The sequence below is a fragment of the Ipomoea nil genome, unplaced genomic scaffold (genome assembly GCF_001879475.1).
Source record: "Ipomoea nil cultivar Tokyo-kokei standard unplaced genomic scaffold, Asagao_1.1 scaffold2845, whole genome shotgun sequence".
In the NCBI taxonomy this organism is placed as follows: Eukaryota; Viridiplantae; Streptophyta; class Magnoliopsida; order Solanales; family Convolvulaceae; genus Ipomoea; species Ipomoea nil.
The window spans coordinates 1609115-1631109 of record NW_017619273.1 but is presented as its reverse complement, the minus strand read 5'-3'; the positions used below and the strand labels follow the sequence as shown (position 1 = coordinate 1631109).

The 21995-nt window shown below is 31.9% G+C and overlaps 1 protein-coding gene across 1 annotated transcript; it reads left to right on the top strand.

Moving 5' to 3' along the window:
- Positions 1-13113: 13113 nt before the first annotated feature.
- On the top strand, positions 13114-21322 carry LOC109160363 (hexokinase-3-like). Its single transcript, XM_019308696.1, has 9 exons — positions 13114-13843; positions 15286-15436; positions 15552-15728; positions 17351-17425; positions 19045-19200; positions 19294-19392; positions 19469-19596; positions 20463-20544; positions 20655-21322. The coding sequence occupies exons 1-9, from the start codon at positions 13572-13574 to the stop codon at positions 21039-21041; spliced, it is 1527 nt and encodes a 508-aa protein (XP_019164241.1). The 5' UTR covers positions 13114-13571; the 3' UTR covers positions 21042-21322.
- Positions 21323-21995: the final 673 nt, after the last annotated feature.

Sequence of the window (21995 nt, the reverse complement as noted above, 5' to 3'; positions counted from 1 at the left end):
AGTATAATTAAATGATGCAGCCTAGGGATTCTTCCATCAGGCCATCACTATTAATCACGGCTATTAACATACATTGGTAATACAAATAACAATACACATTGAATAATGAAGAGTTTCTTTTTTTGAAAATAATAATGAAGAGTTTCAAAAATTAATTAATATAAATTGTATTAGGACATAATATAAAACTAATATAATATAAGTCTAATTATAGAAATACAACTGAAAATATCCGAAATTAAAATAAATTAGCTAGATGAATAATATTATCAAAACGATAAAGAAAGTATAAATTATTATTTTTCAAAAAATACAAATTATTAAAGATTTCTTAATATACAACATTTTTAGTCGTAATTACAAAATTCTCATTATCATCACATATCAAGACTTTTAACCCATTTGACTGTCATTGCATTCTCCCTCTGCAGACCGCGACGGGGCGACACATCTTCTTCATTACAATTCTTTCTAATCCCTCCCTTTTTCTTCCGATTTGTTGCGATTCCTTTTAATATTCTCCGTTCATCTTCCATTCTATTAAATTCTCCGGTGTTAGATTAGACGCTATGACTAAACATAAATAAACAACTCCAAAAAATTCGGACATACAAAAAGCTAAGTCAATTTCTCCATTTCTTATGTTTTTATATTTAATCTGCAATTTAGATCATCATTTTACAGAATCTGTGTTTACTCACTTTGTTTTGGTCATAGTTCTACCTCAATTAGACATTTATTTATATCTTTAACAAAATCAAGCACTCGTGAAATCAAAATTACCATAATCAGAATCACTTTTGAAATATGTACTGTTTTATTTTACAGATTACTTTACAAACGCGACCAAATCTATAATACAATTAAAAAAAATATTCGATGAGATAAAATTCTTCAAGTTAACTTTTTTATTTTCAACGAAAATAAAAAAATACATAATTTTTCTAATTACTTTATATTAGTTTCATATTATTTGTTTTATTTTACAGATTACTTTACAAACTCCACCATATCTGTAATAGTATTTTTTCAGTGAGATAAAATTCTTCGAGTTAACTTTTTTGTTTTCAACGAAGATAAAAAATACATTATTTTTCTAATTACTTTATATCAGTTTGTTTAAATTTTTTCATCTCTGCGCAAGTATTGTGCATGCACAGTCTTTTAATTTAACAACTGATTTAAATTTTTAAAAACAAAAATTCAGTAACTGATCTAATAACTATTTCTCTCAAAACTGTGTATTAGAATGAACAATCAAATTGTAATAAATCATAAATATTTAAGTTTTTTCGTTTTTAATAAAATTGTAAGTATAAAAAGTAGATTAATCTCATTTTTTTAAACCAATAACCTAATTTTTTTTTTATTTCAGTAAACAATAAACTGATTTATAAAATAAAATATTTGTTTAATATATAATTTTTTTATGTAAATGCGTTTGTTTCCAACCTATTGAATTACCTGCTTCCTTTACATTAAAAGAATTACTTCAAAGTGTGTTTTGATCCTACTTGAGTTCAATTCCAAAATCACTCCACTCCATTCACTGTATCTATCCTTCGAAAAATGTATGTACCCTAATAGAATAAAATAAAATAAAAACATTTTATAGAAGTTTTTCACAAATAATACAGCTTACAATTAAAAAGATAATAAATAAGATATGCTTACCTCATCATGAATAGGCAGTCATTGCTATAGTTAGATGTCCTCCGTCAGATGTCCTCACATTTTCTCACTAAACTAATTATTATAGGTTTTCTATTGTGTAGATGCGAGTTTGGCGTGCAAGTATGTATCAAGAATGCATTTTGGAAAGGTTTCTGCTCTGCAAGGAGTATTAATGTGTTATGCATGCAAATCTTCTCATCCGAGTGGTCATTATATAGGCTGCAATATGGAGGATTTCACCCTATAAAAAAAATACAATATGAAGATTTTACCTTGCTTGACAGTATGCACATCGGTCCTCTTCCACCACATTTGTGAAGGATCATCATGGAGTCAATGAGGCAGCAAATCAAAAAACTTAACCACATTTTTAAAATAAAGGTAAAACTGGTTCTCATCTATGGTGCTCGGCTTCCATGATTGCACACTTTAAGGTTGACAAAGGAGATAGAGGCAAACACCCAAACAAATAATAATAAAACCTAAAACTAAAAACCAGCAACCCATTTAAAAACAAAAAACAAAAAACAAAAAAACAAAAACAGCAACCCATCACAGAAAATATGAAATTATAAACTATTGGTTTTATGATAAATATCAGATGGCCGTAGGGCTTCAAAACAGATGGAATAGCATTGTGACTTTCTATGGAACTACACATCAAAGGAAAAATTCTTATAGCAAACATTGTTAATATACATATAATATACATATAAACATGAATCTTAAAAAAAGCAGTGAAATAAAAACAGACTACCTTTCTTGAAGGTGACTTTCCAGATTACCTAAAAAACAAAAAACAAAAAAAACTCATCTAAATTATCTTCCTTGATGATGAGTCTATTGTAGATTCAAGATGATCATACCTGAACAAACCAATGCAGTTAGAGAAGAACTTCTATCATATTTATCCATGGCCATATGCTGCAGCCAAATCCCCAAATTAGAACCTATTTGTTTTCATCTTGGTAATGTTGAAAATGTATCTCCCTTTCTCTCATTTGTTATGCTTCAATTAAAAAAAAAAAAAAAAAAAACCACTTCCTTTAAACCTTTATGTATTTCCAATCTGCACAATCATTGAGTGTTCATCCTTGCCGGACCACCACCCCTTGCCATGCACCGAAACAGCCTTTCTATCACCGCATCTTCTCACACCACTGCCAGAGGAGACTCTCACCCTCTCACCTCTCTCACTCTCAGTCTCAGTCTCTCACCCTCTTGCCTCTGACTCTCACCATACTCTAATCTTGACTGCCAAAAGTGAGACGCCCAGAACAAAGCGGCCGGCGACCACCAACGTCTCCACCTGCTCCCTCGTTCTAGCATATAGGTCGTCTCTGTTATCTTTCTCTCCGCGTCGTCCTTCTAACACTCGCCGCCGTCTCGGATTCTTTGGCTCCCTTCCGTGAGTTTGGCCACCGCCTTGCACTATTCATTCATATATATAAAGCTCTTCAAAATCTGAACACCCAAATGCCGCTATATATATTACTATCTAAACAATTGAAAAGACTCATTGAAAACTGAAAAGACTCCTTAAAAATAATATCTGGTCATTATTTTTTCTTTGGAAATATAAACAACTTATTAATAAATAGACTGCTTTCTAGAATATTCTTTTCTTAGTAGAGGATATCTGACAAATCTCTATCTCTATTTATTTCTATTTATAAAAAAATGTGTTCACACTAGGCGGGAAAATACTGCAATTTGATTGGTCATGGCTATATGGCTTTAATATATAATGGAAAATAATAATAAAATTACGATTAACAATTAAAATCATGATTCATGTATAAACATATTGGGGTGTTTGGTTAGCATGAATTGCAATTCAATGAAATGCTAAGTTGTTTGGTTGGAGAGAATTGCAATTCTCTCAATTCAATGGAATTGCAATTCATAGGTCCCACTATGAATTGCAATTCATCAATACAAAGAAAATGGAAAAAGAAGAAAATGACATATTCGCCCTTAAATATTATTATTATTATTATTACACAATGGGCATTTTAGTCTTTATATCACTTCTTCAATTTCCATTCTAAATAATTCTATTCCTCCCTACCAAACAATGTAATTTTAATTCTTATTTTATTCCTACTTTATTCTTTTCTCATCAAACTACAATTCATTTCCCCCTTAATTCCTTCCTTTCAACCAAACGCCTTGTAAAAAGATATAGAAAAAAATAATAATAAATACATTACAAGAATAAAAATTAATAACACACACAAATATATATAATGCATGACCTAAGGGCTGAGGGCCTACGTGGCCATGGATGTTAGGCACGTATTTTTGCTGTCCATAATTTTCGTGGTTCTAATGGGGCTGGGTGCAACTCAACCAACAAAGTTCAGCTCACTTTGACGACATCGTTACTTCGATCTGCACAAAAGTTTACAAGTTAGTGTTTGGTCTTGAAGTTGGACAAGTTCTATTTAGCTTCATATAATCATATGAGTCTTGGGCGCTGTCTGTCTCATAGGTGTAGATAAATAAAAAAAAAAATGAAATAAACTTTTAGCTTTTGCGAAGGGGAAATGCATAGTGGTAAGAATAAATTTCACTTTTGGTCCCACGACTTTTGATGTTCTATCACTTTTGGTGCACAACTTTAAATTTTTTTAATTTTGGTGTCTAACTTTGTTATTTTTATCAGTTTTGATCCTTTTGGCAAAATTGATAGCAAAATATTGCTGAATTTTATATTTTTAGGGGTAAAATCGTCATCACAAGGAAACATCTTCAATATCTTAACAAAATCACTGTAAAATCATATTTATAGGCGATTGATCGATGAGAATAATGGGGAAGACGGGCAGAAACCAGACAAATCTATGGGATTTATAGTTTCGACGATTGAAAAACTCTTCGTTTCCTCTTAATATGATTTTTCTTTTGTTTAAATATTGAAGTTTTTTCCATGGGATGACGATTTTGCCCCTAAAATATAAAATCTAAAAATATTTTACCGTCAATTTGGTTGGAAGGACCAAAACTGATAAAAATAACAAAGTTAGGCACCAAAATTGAAAAAATTTAAAGTTGTGCACCAAAAGTGATAAGAACTCAAAAATCGTGGGACCAAAAGTGAAATTAATTCTAGTGGTAAAGTATATACAAGTGTGATTAGAAAAGCAGAAAGCGACAATTTGAGGCGGCTGCTTTCATTTGTTTAAGGATTAGATTTTCTATTTGGATATTCCAACACTTAATCATATTCTTCTTTTCTTTGCCACATAAATATTCCAACATATAAAACACAAACTCTTTTAAAATGTCCCTTTCACTTACTTTTTCCACTCCCTCAATTGCTTAACTACCCTTCAGCGGTTATTATTATTATTTTTTAAACTTCAGCGGTTATTGATACGTTGAATTCATAGTTGTTGACCCTGCAAGATTCATATGTTATTAGTCATAAGTTAATTTAATCTAAAATATGAGTGTTTGTGGTTGGAGGATGAGTAGTACATGTTGTTTCAATTGCATAACTTGTTTGCTGGTTAAGAGTAATAGTTGTTTAGCACATTTTTCAAATACGGATATAACAAGGCATCCACTTCCGATCCGTCAGTAATTTCCACGTCCATTTTATACTTATTATGTTTTAGATTAGCATTGTTGTATTTTGTTTTGTTTTTGTTTTTTTTTTTTTTAATGATTCAATTGATGCATCACCCAATCACACAACCAATATATCATCAAGTGGTAAGCAACTTCAAAATTCTTCACTAAACTTCCAGAATAATTTCACTAAGCCAACAAAAGACATTAGTCTTGCACAAGATATCACTCGATGATTCTTCAAAGTTCAAAACTTACATGCCAAATGCAGCTAGACATCAACTACAGACGTATAAATCTACTACTAATTATATCTATTGGCGTACAACTAACAATACAATTGATTATTTAAGTTCTACCAAGTGAAACTAATATCATTGGTGGGTGGTGGAAATTACCTTGTTTAGTCAAACATTCAAAGGCTTTCGGTTAAGTTGAAAAAGATTTTCACGATCTATACTATTAATAAAAACAAAATTCTCTATTTTAAGTTTCCGCCCAAAACAGTCCAATACTATTAAGGTTTGAGTAATATTATAAAATAGTGTAATACAATTCTTAATATAATATATGAGTTAATATTCAATATAGTCCTCGACTATATAAAGTACAATAAGCCACTGAACTATTTGGGAAATATTAATTAAGTCATCGAATTCAAATAACCATCAAATAAGTCATTGAACCCGAAAAAAAAAACAATTAACATTTTTAACAGGTTAATTCCAGGTTTTTGCTGGCTGAATTGTCTAATGTTTATTTTATTTACGTTTCTTCTTATTATTAATAATATTAATATTATCCACTTGGATAATATTATATTTTAAAGTAATTATAATCAAAATAGTTTTGTCTTGTCGAGATTTGATTTATTTATTGTTATCTTTTCACTTGATTTTCTGTTTAAAATATAATAATAAATAAATAAATAAATTAGATCTAGCCAAGACCAAACTACTTTGATTATAAGTACTTTAAAATATAGTAGTATGTAGTGGATTACAATAAATAAATAAAAATGAAAAATAAAATAAACATTTGGCAATCCAGTCAACAAAAATATGAAGTTAACCTGTTAAAAATGTTAATTGCTCTTTTTTTCGAGGTTCAATGGCATATTTGGGGGTTATTTGAGTTAGATGGCTTAATTGACGTTTCCCAAATAGTTCAGTGGTCTATTTGTACTTGATCCCTTGATTTTACTTAATTTAGTCCTAAATAACTTTTTATGCTCAATTTAGTCATGGACTTTGATAGTTTTACACAATTTAGTCCTTTATTAGAAATTCATTGGCCAAAGGCCTTGTGGTCGAGCGGCATAGCTATATGACTCCTCAAATCAACTTCAACCCATGCATCAATAAATATTTGCCTAAACTTCCTTCTTTAAGGGGTTGAAGTTGATTTGGGTACGAAGATTTGCATTTTTGCGTGAATCTTAATAAGTGGAAGAAGAAGGAATTATCCCAATTCAAACAAGATGAAGGATGAGAAATTACCACTATGGCCCTATTTCAAATAATCAATTAACATAATTTTTAACAAAAAATTAAATTGGGTAAAACCATCAAAGCCGATGAGTAAATTGAGCACAAAAAGTCATTTATGACTAAATTGAGTAAAATCATTATAGTCGATCACTATATTGGATGTTAACTCTATAATATATTTTTTCCTACTTTCCTATTTTTACTACAATTCTACATTAAATTTCCTATTCGTAATACAATACAACAACATTAAAATTCATATTCTTCAACAATATTATTCTATCACTACTCCATTTCATATAAGATATAATGAGTTTAATATTAAATAGATTGTACAATATAATATTAAAACAACTAATATATTAAAATTAATGAGTTTAATTAAGAAATTCTTGAATTTTTTATAATTACAATTAATTAATTAATTATATATATATATATATATATATATATATATATATATATATATATATATATATATATATATATATATATATATATTTATATAATAAAACTAATAAGTGTGAATGAAAGTTATAACCTTCACTTATGTCCATTTTTTCATTATTTTGTTTTGTATACATTATGCTATAAGAGTTGTACTATACAATATTTAGGACAGAAATACCCATACCGTTATAACTTTCGTTATCTTTTTTCACTATTGTTGCCATGCATATGCATCCACTATATATTTTCTTATCTTCTTCACTGCAAATAATATATAGACATTATATATTGGAGTTTTATTATTATTATTATTATTATTATTATTGTTATTATTATTATTATTATTATTGTTATTATTATTGTTATTATTGTTATTATTGTTATTATTATTATTATTATTATTATTATTATTATTATTATTATTATTATTATTATTATTATTATTATTATTATTATTATTATTATTATTATTATTATTATTATTATTATTATTATTATTATTATTATTATTGCTTGATGAGTCACAACTAGAAGGCCGAGTGATCTTCTCGTCGACTTTAGATGTCGTTGATCAAATTAATCAGTACATGAGCGACATGAATATTGTAAAATGACGAATATATTTAAGTTGTGACTCTTTTCGTTAGGCAGAATCAGATAGTGAAAATCTATCAAAGTACACACTCCTGAATTCTTAAATAGTTTGAGATTGTCGGGTCTTCATAATCATTCATTGACATTAATTAAAGGTCGGTGCACCTGTTATGTTATTGCATGTGGAACATAAACTACTCTCTTTGTCTTTGTAACGGGACGCGACTCATCATTACAAGATTGGTAGATCACATTGTCGAAGCAAGAATAGTTAATGAGACACATGATGGAACCAAAGTTATTATCTAAAGTTACAGCACCGCATGCGTACATCTACACATTAACTATTAATTTGAGCAATTATTTGCTCGAATTCAAACAATGATAACATCAACAAACATAAACGATCTAAATCATATATTCAATTGACTATATAATACTCCGTATTTGATGTAATTATTTAAATAATTGTATATCGATCAAAATATTCTTAATATATTATAACAAATCCATTTTGTGCACCGCAGGAGTGAAAATATTAATTTTAGAGAAAAAAAAATATTGATCATTTTCTTTCGGTTGGGAGGATTGAATCCACAATTAAGGATTCTAACATCTTACAAACTCTATTAGATTGGTTTGATTAGCTCAATGACATTTTTGTAGCTCTCTCAAATGTGCGGTCACAATTTCGAATCTTACTGGGGCATTGATTATATGGATAGATACTACATTATAATAGAGTCAAGTAGTACTCAAAAAAAAAAGAAAAACTTGTAAATAGGTGATAGAATTAATTCTATTCATTGAAAACAATATATATACATAAAAAGAGGAAGAAAATATGATATTATACTTAATTGTGTAGTAAAGGTGTTTTTATATGAGAAATTTCACAATCACTATTCAAATGGACACTTCGGGTGAAGGCCACCTTATTACTCGCTAAAGATCACAAGGAGGTAAACCAACCTAGGTTATTCATAATTGACCGGTTCAAACCGAAAAAGTCAATAAATTACTCGCATTATAAGTCAAACTTAGAATCATATGATTATTAAGCCAACAACACAACCATCTCGACCAAGGTTGCCTCCAAAACCAACTTCTAACTATGCACATTGGCACACCCGAAGCTTCTAATTAGATGAGTTCTAATGTTCTATCATATATAATCTGTGAAGGTTTTTTCAGCACTTGTCCAACATTTGCCCACGACTTGTCAGGTAATCTACACATTTATTCCCTTACTGCGAGATCCTAAGAGATCATTAATATGTGATTTAATAGCTACTTACAATACAGTAGGAGAGTAGAAGAGAAGTTCCTTGTTCTGCTCCCTTATCGTTACGGTCTTCATTATTGCTTCCGAGTCAAATTTCACTTCAATATTGATAAGTCTTTTGCAACTCACCAACCCAAAACCCTTCCTAAACTTTCACATACAGCTCAGACATGAAACTATCGGTTTGTCTAATCTTGACAATGGGCCCATATTTAATAAAACTATATACTACATAGTAAAATATTTCATGAAAAGAGGAGGGTATTTAACACGATGCATTAGAAAATTTGGATAGTACACTTGCGCTGCATTCTATATTTTGTATACTTTTTGTACCCATTTTATGTATTGTGTATTTGTGTCAACTGTCAGAGAGGGAGCACTGGGCTTTTTAATGCTTAGCTGGAATTAGCGGATCACAGCTGGTGGGCGGGTCGGGTACACCGCGAAAGGGTCGCTGCTACGTCGCCGTTTCTCCTCATATTTTTTTTTGTGCGATCCACCACTTCTCGCCACTGTGAAATGTCTGTTATCTCACATTCTTTTAACATTATGACTCATGGGTCCCTCCTCGTTTTCTTATGGGATTCATTCATTCATTAATCAAACTATGTTGTTTCCTAGTTAAGAATGGGGGGACCCCGTTCGCCAGAGGCGTAGAACCACGAGTTTACGAAAATGCCCTTCATTTTATGAGGAAGTAAATCTTGAGTTTGAGGTTTTTTTTTTTTTTTTTTTTTTTCAAATAAATATTTTTGTTATTGTTGATGTTTTCTTACTTCAATTCTTGCCCACAAAAGGCGAAATCTCTCGCTTCAACAAGATTGTGGAGTAGTAAATCATGGTAACTCAGCTCCCATTAAGTGAGAGCCTGGACCCTTGACACCCACAATGAGCCACTCTCACACGATGGTGAAATTCTCACATTGTAACTGTCAGAGCTCGATTTTGTGACATTGCTCACGATTTTTAGTCAATAATTAACTGAGCTACTCGTGTAACCTTTTCGCTTTAATTCTTAAATTGATGAATAAAATGAGACTAAAATAACACCAAATCATGGTTGTGTAGCGAAATTAGAATATATAATCATAATGTCAAAGAGATTCGTTAAACATATAAAGAGTCATCACACAACTTGTTAAACAACACATGCAATATATTTGTTCATCAGTACAATGTCTTGTATTCCAAAAAATAAAATAAAATAAAATAAATCAGTACAATGTCTTGCTGTCAAAGATGTGGTTTGCAAATAAAACAAGCACGACAATTATTTCTCTTTATATGATTAGTCATTTCACCTGGCTACAAGATGTGGAAAACAGTCAAAGTTGCATAATTGAAATGTTTTTTTTTTAAAGGAAAAGAACAAATAACCAGATGAGAAATAACTTTAAAAAAAAAATCATAATGAGAAAATTTAATGAAAATGTTATCTGTACCGGTCACCAACATTTATATTTATTCATTATATTGTAAATTGATAAATATGTAATAATTTAATCTGGTTAACCTACACTAATACTGTAATAATCATTATATCATGAACTACGGTCTACATTATGTATTAAGGACAATTGTCTAAAACGATAGTGTTTTATTAAAATTAACACAACTTTTTTTTCTTTTCCTCCAATTTCTTCACGTAATCAAAAACATGTCACTGCTACAGTACATATTTGTTAAATACATCTACATAATCTGTCAACAAAAAAAAAAAAAAACAACAATAAATTGATCAATACATTTAAGTCCATACTAAAAACTTACTAATTTTCAACAAAATATCTCTTAAAACTATATCATAATCATGATGATTACATGCCAAACTCTCAATTTATAAATATTTAATTTTAAGTTTACTTACTTAATTATGAACTTATAACAATGTTAGAACAGGTACATAAATTGTTAATTGCATATACATTACATATTAACTACAAGTTCATAAAATCAATATAGATTAAGTCCATTTCTAATTTTCAACCAAATATATCCTAAATCGGCGCTTAGGCGCTGGCGGGGCGCCTAGCGTATCACCATAATCGGTAGTCTAGGCGGCTGGCTGGCAAGGCGGCCGCCTAGGTACCAACTATGCCGTCTAGGCACCTTGCCGTCTCACATCGTTTTGAGCGAAATGACTCTATTACAGTGTAGTATCTGTGAAACACAAAGAGCCAATAACACCTCCACTGAGTCCAACCCGGGTGCCATCTGAGCACAAGGTGCTTGACTGTTTTTTAGGTTAATATTTAATATTTTAGACTTTTAGTATTAATTATTAAAATATTAAATAGTTTATAATTATCAAGTCTTAAAAAATTTAAAATATTTAAACATATTTTTAAAAAATATATACACGGGCACCTAGCAACTTTTTTCAACCAGATTAAAACTATATCATAATAATGATTATATGTCAAACACTCGATTTATGAATCTTTAGCTTTAAGCTTATTTACCTACAATTCACGTTTTATGAACTTAGCGAATGTTAAAATTACTTAACATGATACATTTATAGTTAACAAATTATGTATTTACATTCAATAAACTATGTGCCTATTACAAATGTGACTGTGGACCAAACAAGAGGGAAAAAAAAAAGCCCCGCTAATTTAAACAAAATGACATTGTTTTTGACTAAGGTCTTAAAGCGAATATCTTGAGGTATAATTTGAATGGGGTCCATTTTTGATTTTTGTTAGGTCAAAGTGGATGGGGCTATCATAAATTAGAGGTTTAATTTGGTATATTATATGTTCAAAATGAATAATAGTGATGAGTGGAAAATTAGTTATCAAAGTGTACATATTGAATTGAGAAAAAAAAAAAAAGTTTTTGGAGAACTTTTTACTAGCCTTTGTTAATATCGAAAATGGATATGAATTTGTACTAGTATAAATATACTTAAACTAAGACTTCTTTGTGAAGGGGTAAATCTACTTAACCTAACCACACGAGGTCAAGAGCTAAACTTCTGCATCCATAAGTCAATAATCTATTAATCTAAGACTTTAAGAAAGTATGTATGGACAAATATTGCATTGTACTCCCTTCGTCCCATTTTGTTAGTCTGATTCGATTAACAAGGCTTTATTAAAATTATTTTTAATTCAAATTTTTATAATATTAAGTTTAGTACTAGTATACAAAATTTATATATTTAGAAAATACATTAGAAGTATTATTAAATACAAAAAGTTAAATTTAAAAATTTTTAAAAAATAAACAATAAAGAAAGAGTTCGCTTATACAAAAAAATTAAATTAAAAAATAATTAAAAATTAAAAATTATTTTAAAAAGCAATAAAAAAATTGAGTTGACCAATAAATAGTAAATATGACAGGTAAAATGAGACAAAGAGAGTAATAAAGTTAGTACTAAAAAAAATTTATAACACTTTCAAACTTCAATTTTATGATTAAACAAGATGCATCTTTAATTATTGGGGACTAAATTTAATTAATTTTCAATAAATTACCAAAAATAAATACCCTCAAATTATATCAATTAATAAATTAAAATTATAATCAACTCATACAAAAAGAAATCAATATTACAAAAAAAAAAAATCTAAAAAATATTGACATATCACTCCAAAAATAGTTGATAATAGTAAATTTAACCGGCAGTCATAGAGAGATCAAAACTATACAACAAACACTAAATTGTCATATTCATATTTGATATTTCTACTCCTAAGAAACGGTCATTATCGGAACAAGTCAATTTAAATCAGCTACACACCTTTCAATTTATGGAAATGAAATGTTGGAGTTAGCCTAGCCACCTTGGTCCTTGGCTATCATGTGCTACAAAAGGGCAGTGGCAAAACCGTAATATTTTGGAGTTCTGATGTCAATCTTGAAAACCGCAGAGGGACAAAATCCAATCTGGCAAATTCCCATTTCCGCAAACGGTCAAAACCAAATCACGTTTAACGAAAGCTGACGAATCCGCCATTTCTGATGTTCTCCGCGGGCAAATCCGTCATTTCCCGTGTGCTATAAGTACTACGCAGTTCGCTTTCCAACACTCCTCCCACTGTGTACAAAACCCAAAGAACACCGACCGACCCTTCTTCTCCTACTCAGCTCAACTTTTCTCCGGGCAACCGTCGCCGCGTCTACGTCTCCGGAAGTCCGTACGGCGCCGTTTGATCGCCGCCGATTGTCGGAGAGAGTCTCCGCGCCGTTTCAAAGTTTCTTCTCGATGGAGATTACCATGTTTCTGACCGTTTGGGAATAGGGAAGGTGTGGTTAACCGCCCGCCCGCGATTATCGTGGTCGGTGAGTAACGGCGGTGTTTGGTCAAACCGTACGGTTAAACGGCGCGTTTGGTTCAATCGCCGAGAAAAGGGAGGGAGTTTTGAAACGGGGTTTGATTAAACGCCGTCGGTTAGAGAGATGTTATTACTGGTTTAGCCTCTCAACGCAGAGTTATCGGCGCGGGAGGGAGTGGAGACTAGAGAGGGGAAGGAACGGGGAGTCGTACTATGGGGCGGTTGGCGGCGGGGTTGGCAGTGGGATGTGCAGTGGCGGCGTGTGTGGTGGCGACAGTGATGGTGGGGAGACGGGTACGGAGGAGGAAGAAGTGGCGGAAGGTGTTGCGGGTTCTGGAGGAGCTGGAGGAGGCCTGCGCCACCCCTGTTGGGCGGCTCCGGCAAGTTGTCGACGCTATGGCCGTCGAAATGCACGCCGGCCTAGCCTCTGAAGGCGGGAGCAAGCTCAAGATGTTGCTCACATATGTCGATAAACTCCCCAATGGGTACATACTTGTGCATTTAATTGCACGCATTCACATTAACGTAATTGAAGCTGTGACTGTTTAATTTGTGTTCATTTTTAGTGTCCGAAACTGATCGTGTTCTTCATTGCTGGGAGTGTAGGATACTTTTCGTAAAAGCCAAAAGATATGAAATGTCTCAATTGGAATGGGGAATGGGAATTGAATGACTGCGTATTTAATGTTGGGTGATTTTTGCGTGTGTTTTTTTTTGTTGTTGTCATTTTCGTTGGTGTTTCTATGCGGTTTCTGCATGTTTCTATAGACCCTTTAATTTTCTTACCCAGTCAGCTTAGCTGGTTTTGAGATCCACGTTTTGAGATTAAGTTTTGTGCTTGATTCTGAAGGATTTGTTTTTTACATTTTTATCACTTTTGTACCATGTACTGTTTTTTTCTCAAGACCCAGTCACTCTTTTATTGCATCTGATTCACTTTGTCTTTCTAAGTTGCTAGAATTTGACTCTCATTGTTCATTCTCTCCCCTCTTTGAAAGGTTTATTTCTTATTTATTTTTGTGGGGCTGTGGTTGTCCTGTTCTTTTTTCTGCCATTTTAATTTTATGCAGTAAATTTTGTTTGACTTTGTCTTTTGTTTAGTCTTCTTGCACATGGAATATTTTATTGTTCTGGGTGTAATTCTTTTTAATTTTAGACGGTTTTAATGTTACTTAGATTCTGCTTTGTGCTTCATTTTGGAGTCAGCTTATTGGTGGCCAGTATTTGGAAATGCATTTTGGAGTCAGCCTCTAGTAAATGCCTAGGTTTACAAGTGCAACCACCCCCATTAAGGTGGTTTCTGATTAATGAACTTGGGTTCTAGAAGAATCATGAGTTGAAGCAGTCATATCTGATTTTTATTTTTCTTGGTTGATTAAAATAATAAAATTCTTGTGCTAACTACATAAGATTGCATTGTATTTTGTTCTATCATGTGTTGGATATTTGACATTGAAGACTGATTCTCCTTCTTTGTTATATATGGCAAGGGACTTACCTTTCCCCTTTTTATATTAAATTATCGACACGATTGATATCGGAAAACAAATCAATGGTTGAAGAGTATGAGTAGTTGAAGCTTTTGGAGCTATGTTGCCAATTAATCAATTATTCTTGATTCTATTAGTTTGACTTTAAACTTACTGAACTGCTTACTGCTGCAGTTGGTAATAAATTTGTCATTTTACTTCACTTTAGCTTGTCTACCTATGTTCAAAAGTATTAACTAGACATGCTCCAATATCAATTGCCCCTAGTAAGGGGGTAACATGGGGCTTCTAATTATGATTAAAAAAAAAAACAATAGTTGAGAAAATATGCGTAGTGTCATTTCAATGCATGATATCTTATTTACTGTAGGATCTTTTTTATTTGGTTTTGCTTGTTTTTGTTGCTCAGGAAATTGATTTTATGAGTTTGCATGCAGTAGTGAGGAGGGAACATTTTATGCTCTAGATCTTGGAGGTACCAACTTTCGGGTTTTGCGGGTTCAATTAGGTGGTCAAAGGTCTGCTACTATCAGACACGATGTACAGCAGCAGCCAATTCCTCAACACTTATTGACTGGCACCAGCGAGGTGGCTGACTTTGTTGTCTATATTATTTCTTAACTTCTAAATTAACATGTAGGTTTTGTTGATGTAGAGTTTGCAATTGATAGTGCCCATCTTTCTATTTTGTTTTGTTATGCAGGATCTCTTCGATTTTATTGCATCATCGCTGAAGGATTTCATTGAAAGGGATAGTAGTGACTCAGAACACTCACAAGGCAGAAGTCTTGGCTTCACATTTTCTTTTCCTGTCAAACAAACTTCTGTCTCATCTGGCATCTTGATCAAGTGGACACAAGGATTCGAAATTGAAGACATGGTTAGTTTGACAATAGTTCTTTACTGAAATCGATCATCATTTATTTAGCTAGCTAGCTTTCCTTGTCAGTGCATAGCATGATACATTTTGGTTTTCCTATGCACGAATTTAGCCCGCCCGGATTATGTTGATAAAAGAAATTGACTAATTTTTTGAATACTACTGGCTCTATTACATTGTAGTATCTGTTCAAATATACTTTTTCAAACCTAATGAAACACAAAGAGTCAATAACGCTTCCACTGAGGCTCAATCTCATGACCTCCCACATGGGAGAAGTCACTAATGCCATTTGAGCACAAAGTGCTTGGCAGAAATTGACTAATTTAGTTTGTGAGGTTAACAATTTTCCCAATGCATACATTTTTTGCATGCTACTTTCTTGCTTTTCAGGCCTGAATTTTGCCTTGTTTGTTTTGAAGAAAAATATGATTATTTGAATTCACAAGGCTTAACAGATTGGATTGTTGGCTAGAAAAGCTTCTAACCTAATCTTGGCCTTGTTAGGTTTAATCAAGTGATAGGATATCCTCAAGAGCAGTGCCTGGTATAATGTCAAATTAGTGATAGGTAAAAACACCAATTAATGCCTTGTATTACAAGATACATAAATGTTTGTGCAATGCCTAATGCATGCTTACATAAATCCATACATATATATTGTATGTACATTTTAACTAAAATTTTCAATTATTAATTTATTTTAGCACTGGATTATTATCAAATTTCTTGTGCACTCGTTTGAAAATTATATAATTTATTTAAGTAAATTTATTAATTGCAGTTATATTTTGAGCAATCAGATAAATGTTAAATAACACAAACAGGACACTCTGTTATATGTTAAATATACTTTTGATTTTATGTATGATAAATGATTTAATAATTTTAATCATTATTCATTTATGGATTGATACCTTAAAACTGTTCATTCATTAAAATTTGAGAGCACTCAATAAAGAGTGAAACTAGCAGTAAGCTCAAATTATTTCATGACTAACTAGTGAACAAATAGAAGGGAGTCATGACAAGTTAACATTTGAAACAAATACCCTAATTATGATTATCTACTAGCAACTATAACTAATATATATGTATAATTCAATATTATTAGCAAGTATGGTGAATCACAAGTTCACAACAAATTAAAATTTGAAACCAATGTCCTAATTATCAACTAGTGACTAATAAATATGTGTAGTTTCAAAATTGTTAATACTTCTGGTTTAATAATTTATTATTTTTTACATCATAACATTTAAAATCAATTGTGGATATATTTATTGATGAAAATAATAAGTGAATCATTAATTTGGCCTTAAATGAGTGTGTTCAACACTTCAACTAAATATCCTCCAAAATTAGTGTTTCTAATGTATGTTCACTGCAATTTCGTGTAATGTCCAGATGGTTTATTATTTATTGTCTCCGTCTTGGATGACATGTCAATAATATTTTCTTTGTGAATTTCTGTATTACATATTTAAATGTGGGGCAGGTGGATGATGAAGGCATCAGACGGGCAAACCTGCCTGTTCTTTTTTGCCACACATTGAACAGAATTTCCATACAAGCAGCATTTTCTAGAAAGGATTGGTTATTAAAATTTATCTTTTTATCAGGTTGGAAGAAATGTTTCTGAGTGCCTACAAGCAGCATTTTCTAGAAAGGGCCTAGATATTCGGGTAGCAGCATTGGTAAGAATTTACAGTGTAACAATTATTTGTTATCTACTGTGATGATATTCTATAGAATATTTTTTGCACAGGTTATGAGTATTAAATTCATAATTCAGATTCTTCTCTACTGCCTTTGTTGAAATGTAACATTGTGTCCTTGTAGAACTATTTGCCAATTTTATGCAAACTTCCTTGCCATGTTTCAAATAAATCTTATGCACTATAATGTAGTATTTGGAGTCATTTTTTTTTTTTTTTAAATTATTATTCTTCCTGCATGATGCATTCTAGACTGACATTTTATACTCTTGCACAATGGTGTTATATGTTATATTCACTGTTTTCCACCTTCTTTGAAACTTTAAAACCTCCTTGACACACACACACACACACACACACACACTAGTTTTTTATATGCGCAATGAGCAAAAATATATGCCCAATATTAATACTCAATGTTAATTATATTTAAATATTTTTAAAAAATAATAGTATATTATTATTTTTTTAAAAAATTTATAGTTGTAGAATTCATATATTATATTAAATGTATAATTGATAATTTGAGTAATAATTATGGTATGATTAATATTATCAAAGTAAGAATTTTAGACATGATAAACTACTAAATATAATTATGGTAACATTTAATTAAAATTTAAATTAAATCAAGCTTATTTCTTATATTACTCCAATATATAATGTTAACCCACATTATTACCATATTGAAAAATATAATAAACGATATTGTGTATGGATGTGCATGGTAATAATAATGGAAAAATATTACAGAGGTTATAACGGTAGAGATATTTTTGTCCAAGAAATTGTATAGTACAACTCTTATAACATAATATATAAAAACATTAACAGAAAAAATGGACATAAATTAGAGATGTAACTTGGATTGGAACTTATTTTATATATATATATATATATATATATATATATATATATATATATATATATATATATATTTTCAGGTGAAAACATGCGGACTTCTTCAATAATGCACGGTAAGTTCTACATGAATGCACAATAACTATTCCAGTTCCGTGACTCCTATATGAATGCACCGTGCATTCGTGTAGTAATTACCGTGCATTTTTGTGTAGTAGATGCACATGTAGTACTCACGCAGCTCGAGTAGTTATTGTGCATTTTTGAAGAACTTACCGTGCATTACTGAATAAGTTCGCATGTTCTCACGCTAAGAGATGTTCTCACCTGAATGAGATCCTACACACACACACACACACACACACACACACACACACACATATATATATATATAGCTTTCACCTCCTTTACTGAAAAATTTATTTTTGATAATCTTGTGAGCTTACTGTTCTTATGATGTAGTTTCCTTTCAAGAGTACAGCTAAAATGATTTAAATATTCTAATGTTTCTGTCATCATTTTCTAGTCTATTTGCTGATACATTTTACTATACCAACGATGAAATGCTCTTTTTAATTAATAGAAAGTTTTCTTTTATAGATTTTATTCAAAATTGGTGTCTATTAGGAATTTGGATATGTGACAATTTTAGATAGAACTCTTATCCTGACCATTTTACTACTTATTTAGAATTATGAATTTAGTTTTCAGCTGTTTTTGCTTTTTGTCATGAACAGATAAATGATACAGTGGCAACACTGGCTCTTGGACATTATAATGATGAAGACACCGTTGCAGCTGTTATATTTGGGACAGGTACTAATGCGTGTTATGTGGAGCGTGCAGATGCTATTATAAAATGCCAAGGCCTTTTAACAACTTCAGGAAGCATGGTATTCCTCTCATCTTTCTTGTTGTTCTTCTGAACATGATAAGATTATGGAGAACTGTTCTTTACATGCATCTCTATGTTTCCTGCTAATTAGGTAGTCAATATGGAATGGGGAAACTTCTGGTCATCTCATTTACCACGAACATCATATGACAGTGACTTGGATGCTGATAGCCCAAATCCTAATGATCAGGTAGAATTTGGTATTTTTTTTAAAGGTTTTCCTCAGGGAGCTTTCTGCTGATCGCCTGCTTCATCTTGTTTTGTAGGGATTCGAGAAAATGATTTCAGGGATGTATTTGGGGGACATAGTAAGAAGAGTTCTTCTAAGAATGTCACAGGAGTTTGATGTTTTCGGACCTGTGTCTTCCAAATTAGCAATGCCATTTCTGCTGAGGTAAAATCCAGTTCTATATTATTTTCAACCTGTAGTGTATTATTCTCTCCCCACCTCACTCTATTCACATGGTCATATATATTGATAAGATATTGGACCCTTGCCCCTCCCCCAGTCACTCAACCACATACAAACACAAAAAGAAAATAATACCCCTCCCCCAATCATCAACCACACACAAACACAAAAAGAAAAACCACAAACCCTTTTTCAAGTTCAAGTGCATTAGTTACCAAGAGTACGTGTAATTTCAGCTTGGTATCTACTATTGGCCTGTGAGATGCCTTTCCTTGTGAAGCCATACATGACGTAGGGGTAATTAGTAAAATGAAGGTAACGTTACCATACATGACATAGGGGTAATTAGCAAAATGAAGGTCATGTTATGTGGATTAGGGCAATCATTATTGTGTGGACCATATTTTGTATACTGTAGAGTAATGTACATTCAGTACAAAAATAATGTACATCCAGTACAAAAATAATGTACATTGTATTCAGGGGATGTACATTATTTTGTACTGAGTGTACATTATATTGTATAATGTACATATAGTACAAAAATAATGTACATTTAGTATATTAAAAATGTACTTTTTGTTATGGTCCACACAATAATTTGAGGGGATTTTTCCCATACTAAGAATGACCCTTTCAACTTTTGCATATTTATAACATACGTGTAATTTGTAGTGGGTTCTTTTCCACTGTTTTGTTAATTCTGATGTTACTGCAACAGTGTATCTTTAGGCAAGGGTGGGGATCTTTTAATGTTCATTACAACATATACTAGCTGTTGTATCCTCCTTTTTAATATTCTCTACTCTGTTGCCTCAATTTTATATTTCTTCCACTTGTAATTTCAGGACACCCCTCATGGCTGCTATGCACGATGATGATTCACCTGAATTGAGTGAAGTAGCAAGAGTTCTCGGAGAAATACTGGAGGTAGAATCATTCTGTGTTTGCATTTAAGATTGCAATATGTATATGCATCACAGTTAGTGTACATTTAGCTTATGTTGCTTACCTTTTAATTTTGGTATTCCATCTTTTAGTTACCCGATGTCCCTCTTAAACTTCGGAAGCTAGTAGTGGAAGTGTGCGATGTGGTAACTCGACGAGCTGCTAGGTTAGCTGCAGCAGGTATCGTGGGAATATTAAAGAAGATCGGGAGGGATGGAACTGGCGGCATTGCCAGTGGGAAATTGAGAAGTGGTAGTAGCTCAAGCAGGATGAAAAGAACGGTGGTGGCCATCGAAGGCGGGTTGTATACAAGCTACACCTCTTTCAGAGAGTACTTGAATGAAGCAGTGGCAGAGATATTAGGGGAAGAAGTTTCGTCCCACGTTACCATTACAGTAACCGAAGATGGATCGGGGATCGGAGCAGCTCTTCTTGCTGCTGCAGTGCATTCGGCTTCCACGACAGTACAGTTGCTATGAATATATAAGATACATAATTTATACATAGCTCTGTAAATTGTAGAAGTCATTTATCCATGGAAAAAATATATATATGTAAAAGGGGAATGCTGTGTATAAGTGTCAAGTTTGATTGATAGTTTTTAGGGTATTATATTTGTGGGGTTCTCTTTCATGATGCTTGTTGGCTGGCTGGCTGGCTGGCTCGATTCAAATTTTGAAGCAATGGTGTTCTTATCATCTAAAGCAGTGTAAAATGTAACCAAAGGTCAATGCAAGTATTTATTTATTTGTTTATTGTTGTTTTTTGAGTTAATTCCAGAAATGATCCTTCCAGTATCGCTGCTTTCTCTCTTCCTTCAGGCGACAATGGCTCCAGTTGCTTCCCCTAGAGTTCTGGCGACTCGCTCAAACAACTTTATGCATCATATAACCTGAACTGCTCAAACAACTTTATGCATTGCATGATGCATCAAGACCCAATTGCTCACAGTATTCTTTCGCAACATGCATATATAACAAACTAATTATAAGTTAAAAGTGGACTATTGATTTTGTTCCAAATTTGATCCATCAGGGACATATTAACTACAAAATTGGACTGAACATAGATTTGAAGAAAAATAATCCTTCGGATATCAGTGTCTGTTCATATACTTAGAATTTTTAGAAATGGAAATTACTGCATGTTTATAATTTTTTTAAAATAAAAAAATAGATTTGTGTAGAAATAACGACCTAACTTAAATATGCTAAATCAGTAAAATTTAATTTTTACCTTGGAGCGGTTTGAAAGAGTAGAACTCGCGGTACCCGGATTTAATCCCGAAGATCTCGCGAACGCGTCGTACATCTCCCACAGCCCCACCACCAGCTCCCGGATCACAGTGTTCAAAAGTTGTGGGTCCTGTTGGATAGTTGCTGCATGTGTGAACCGATTACATTGAAGGAGATGACTGATCGGTTAAAGAACGG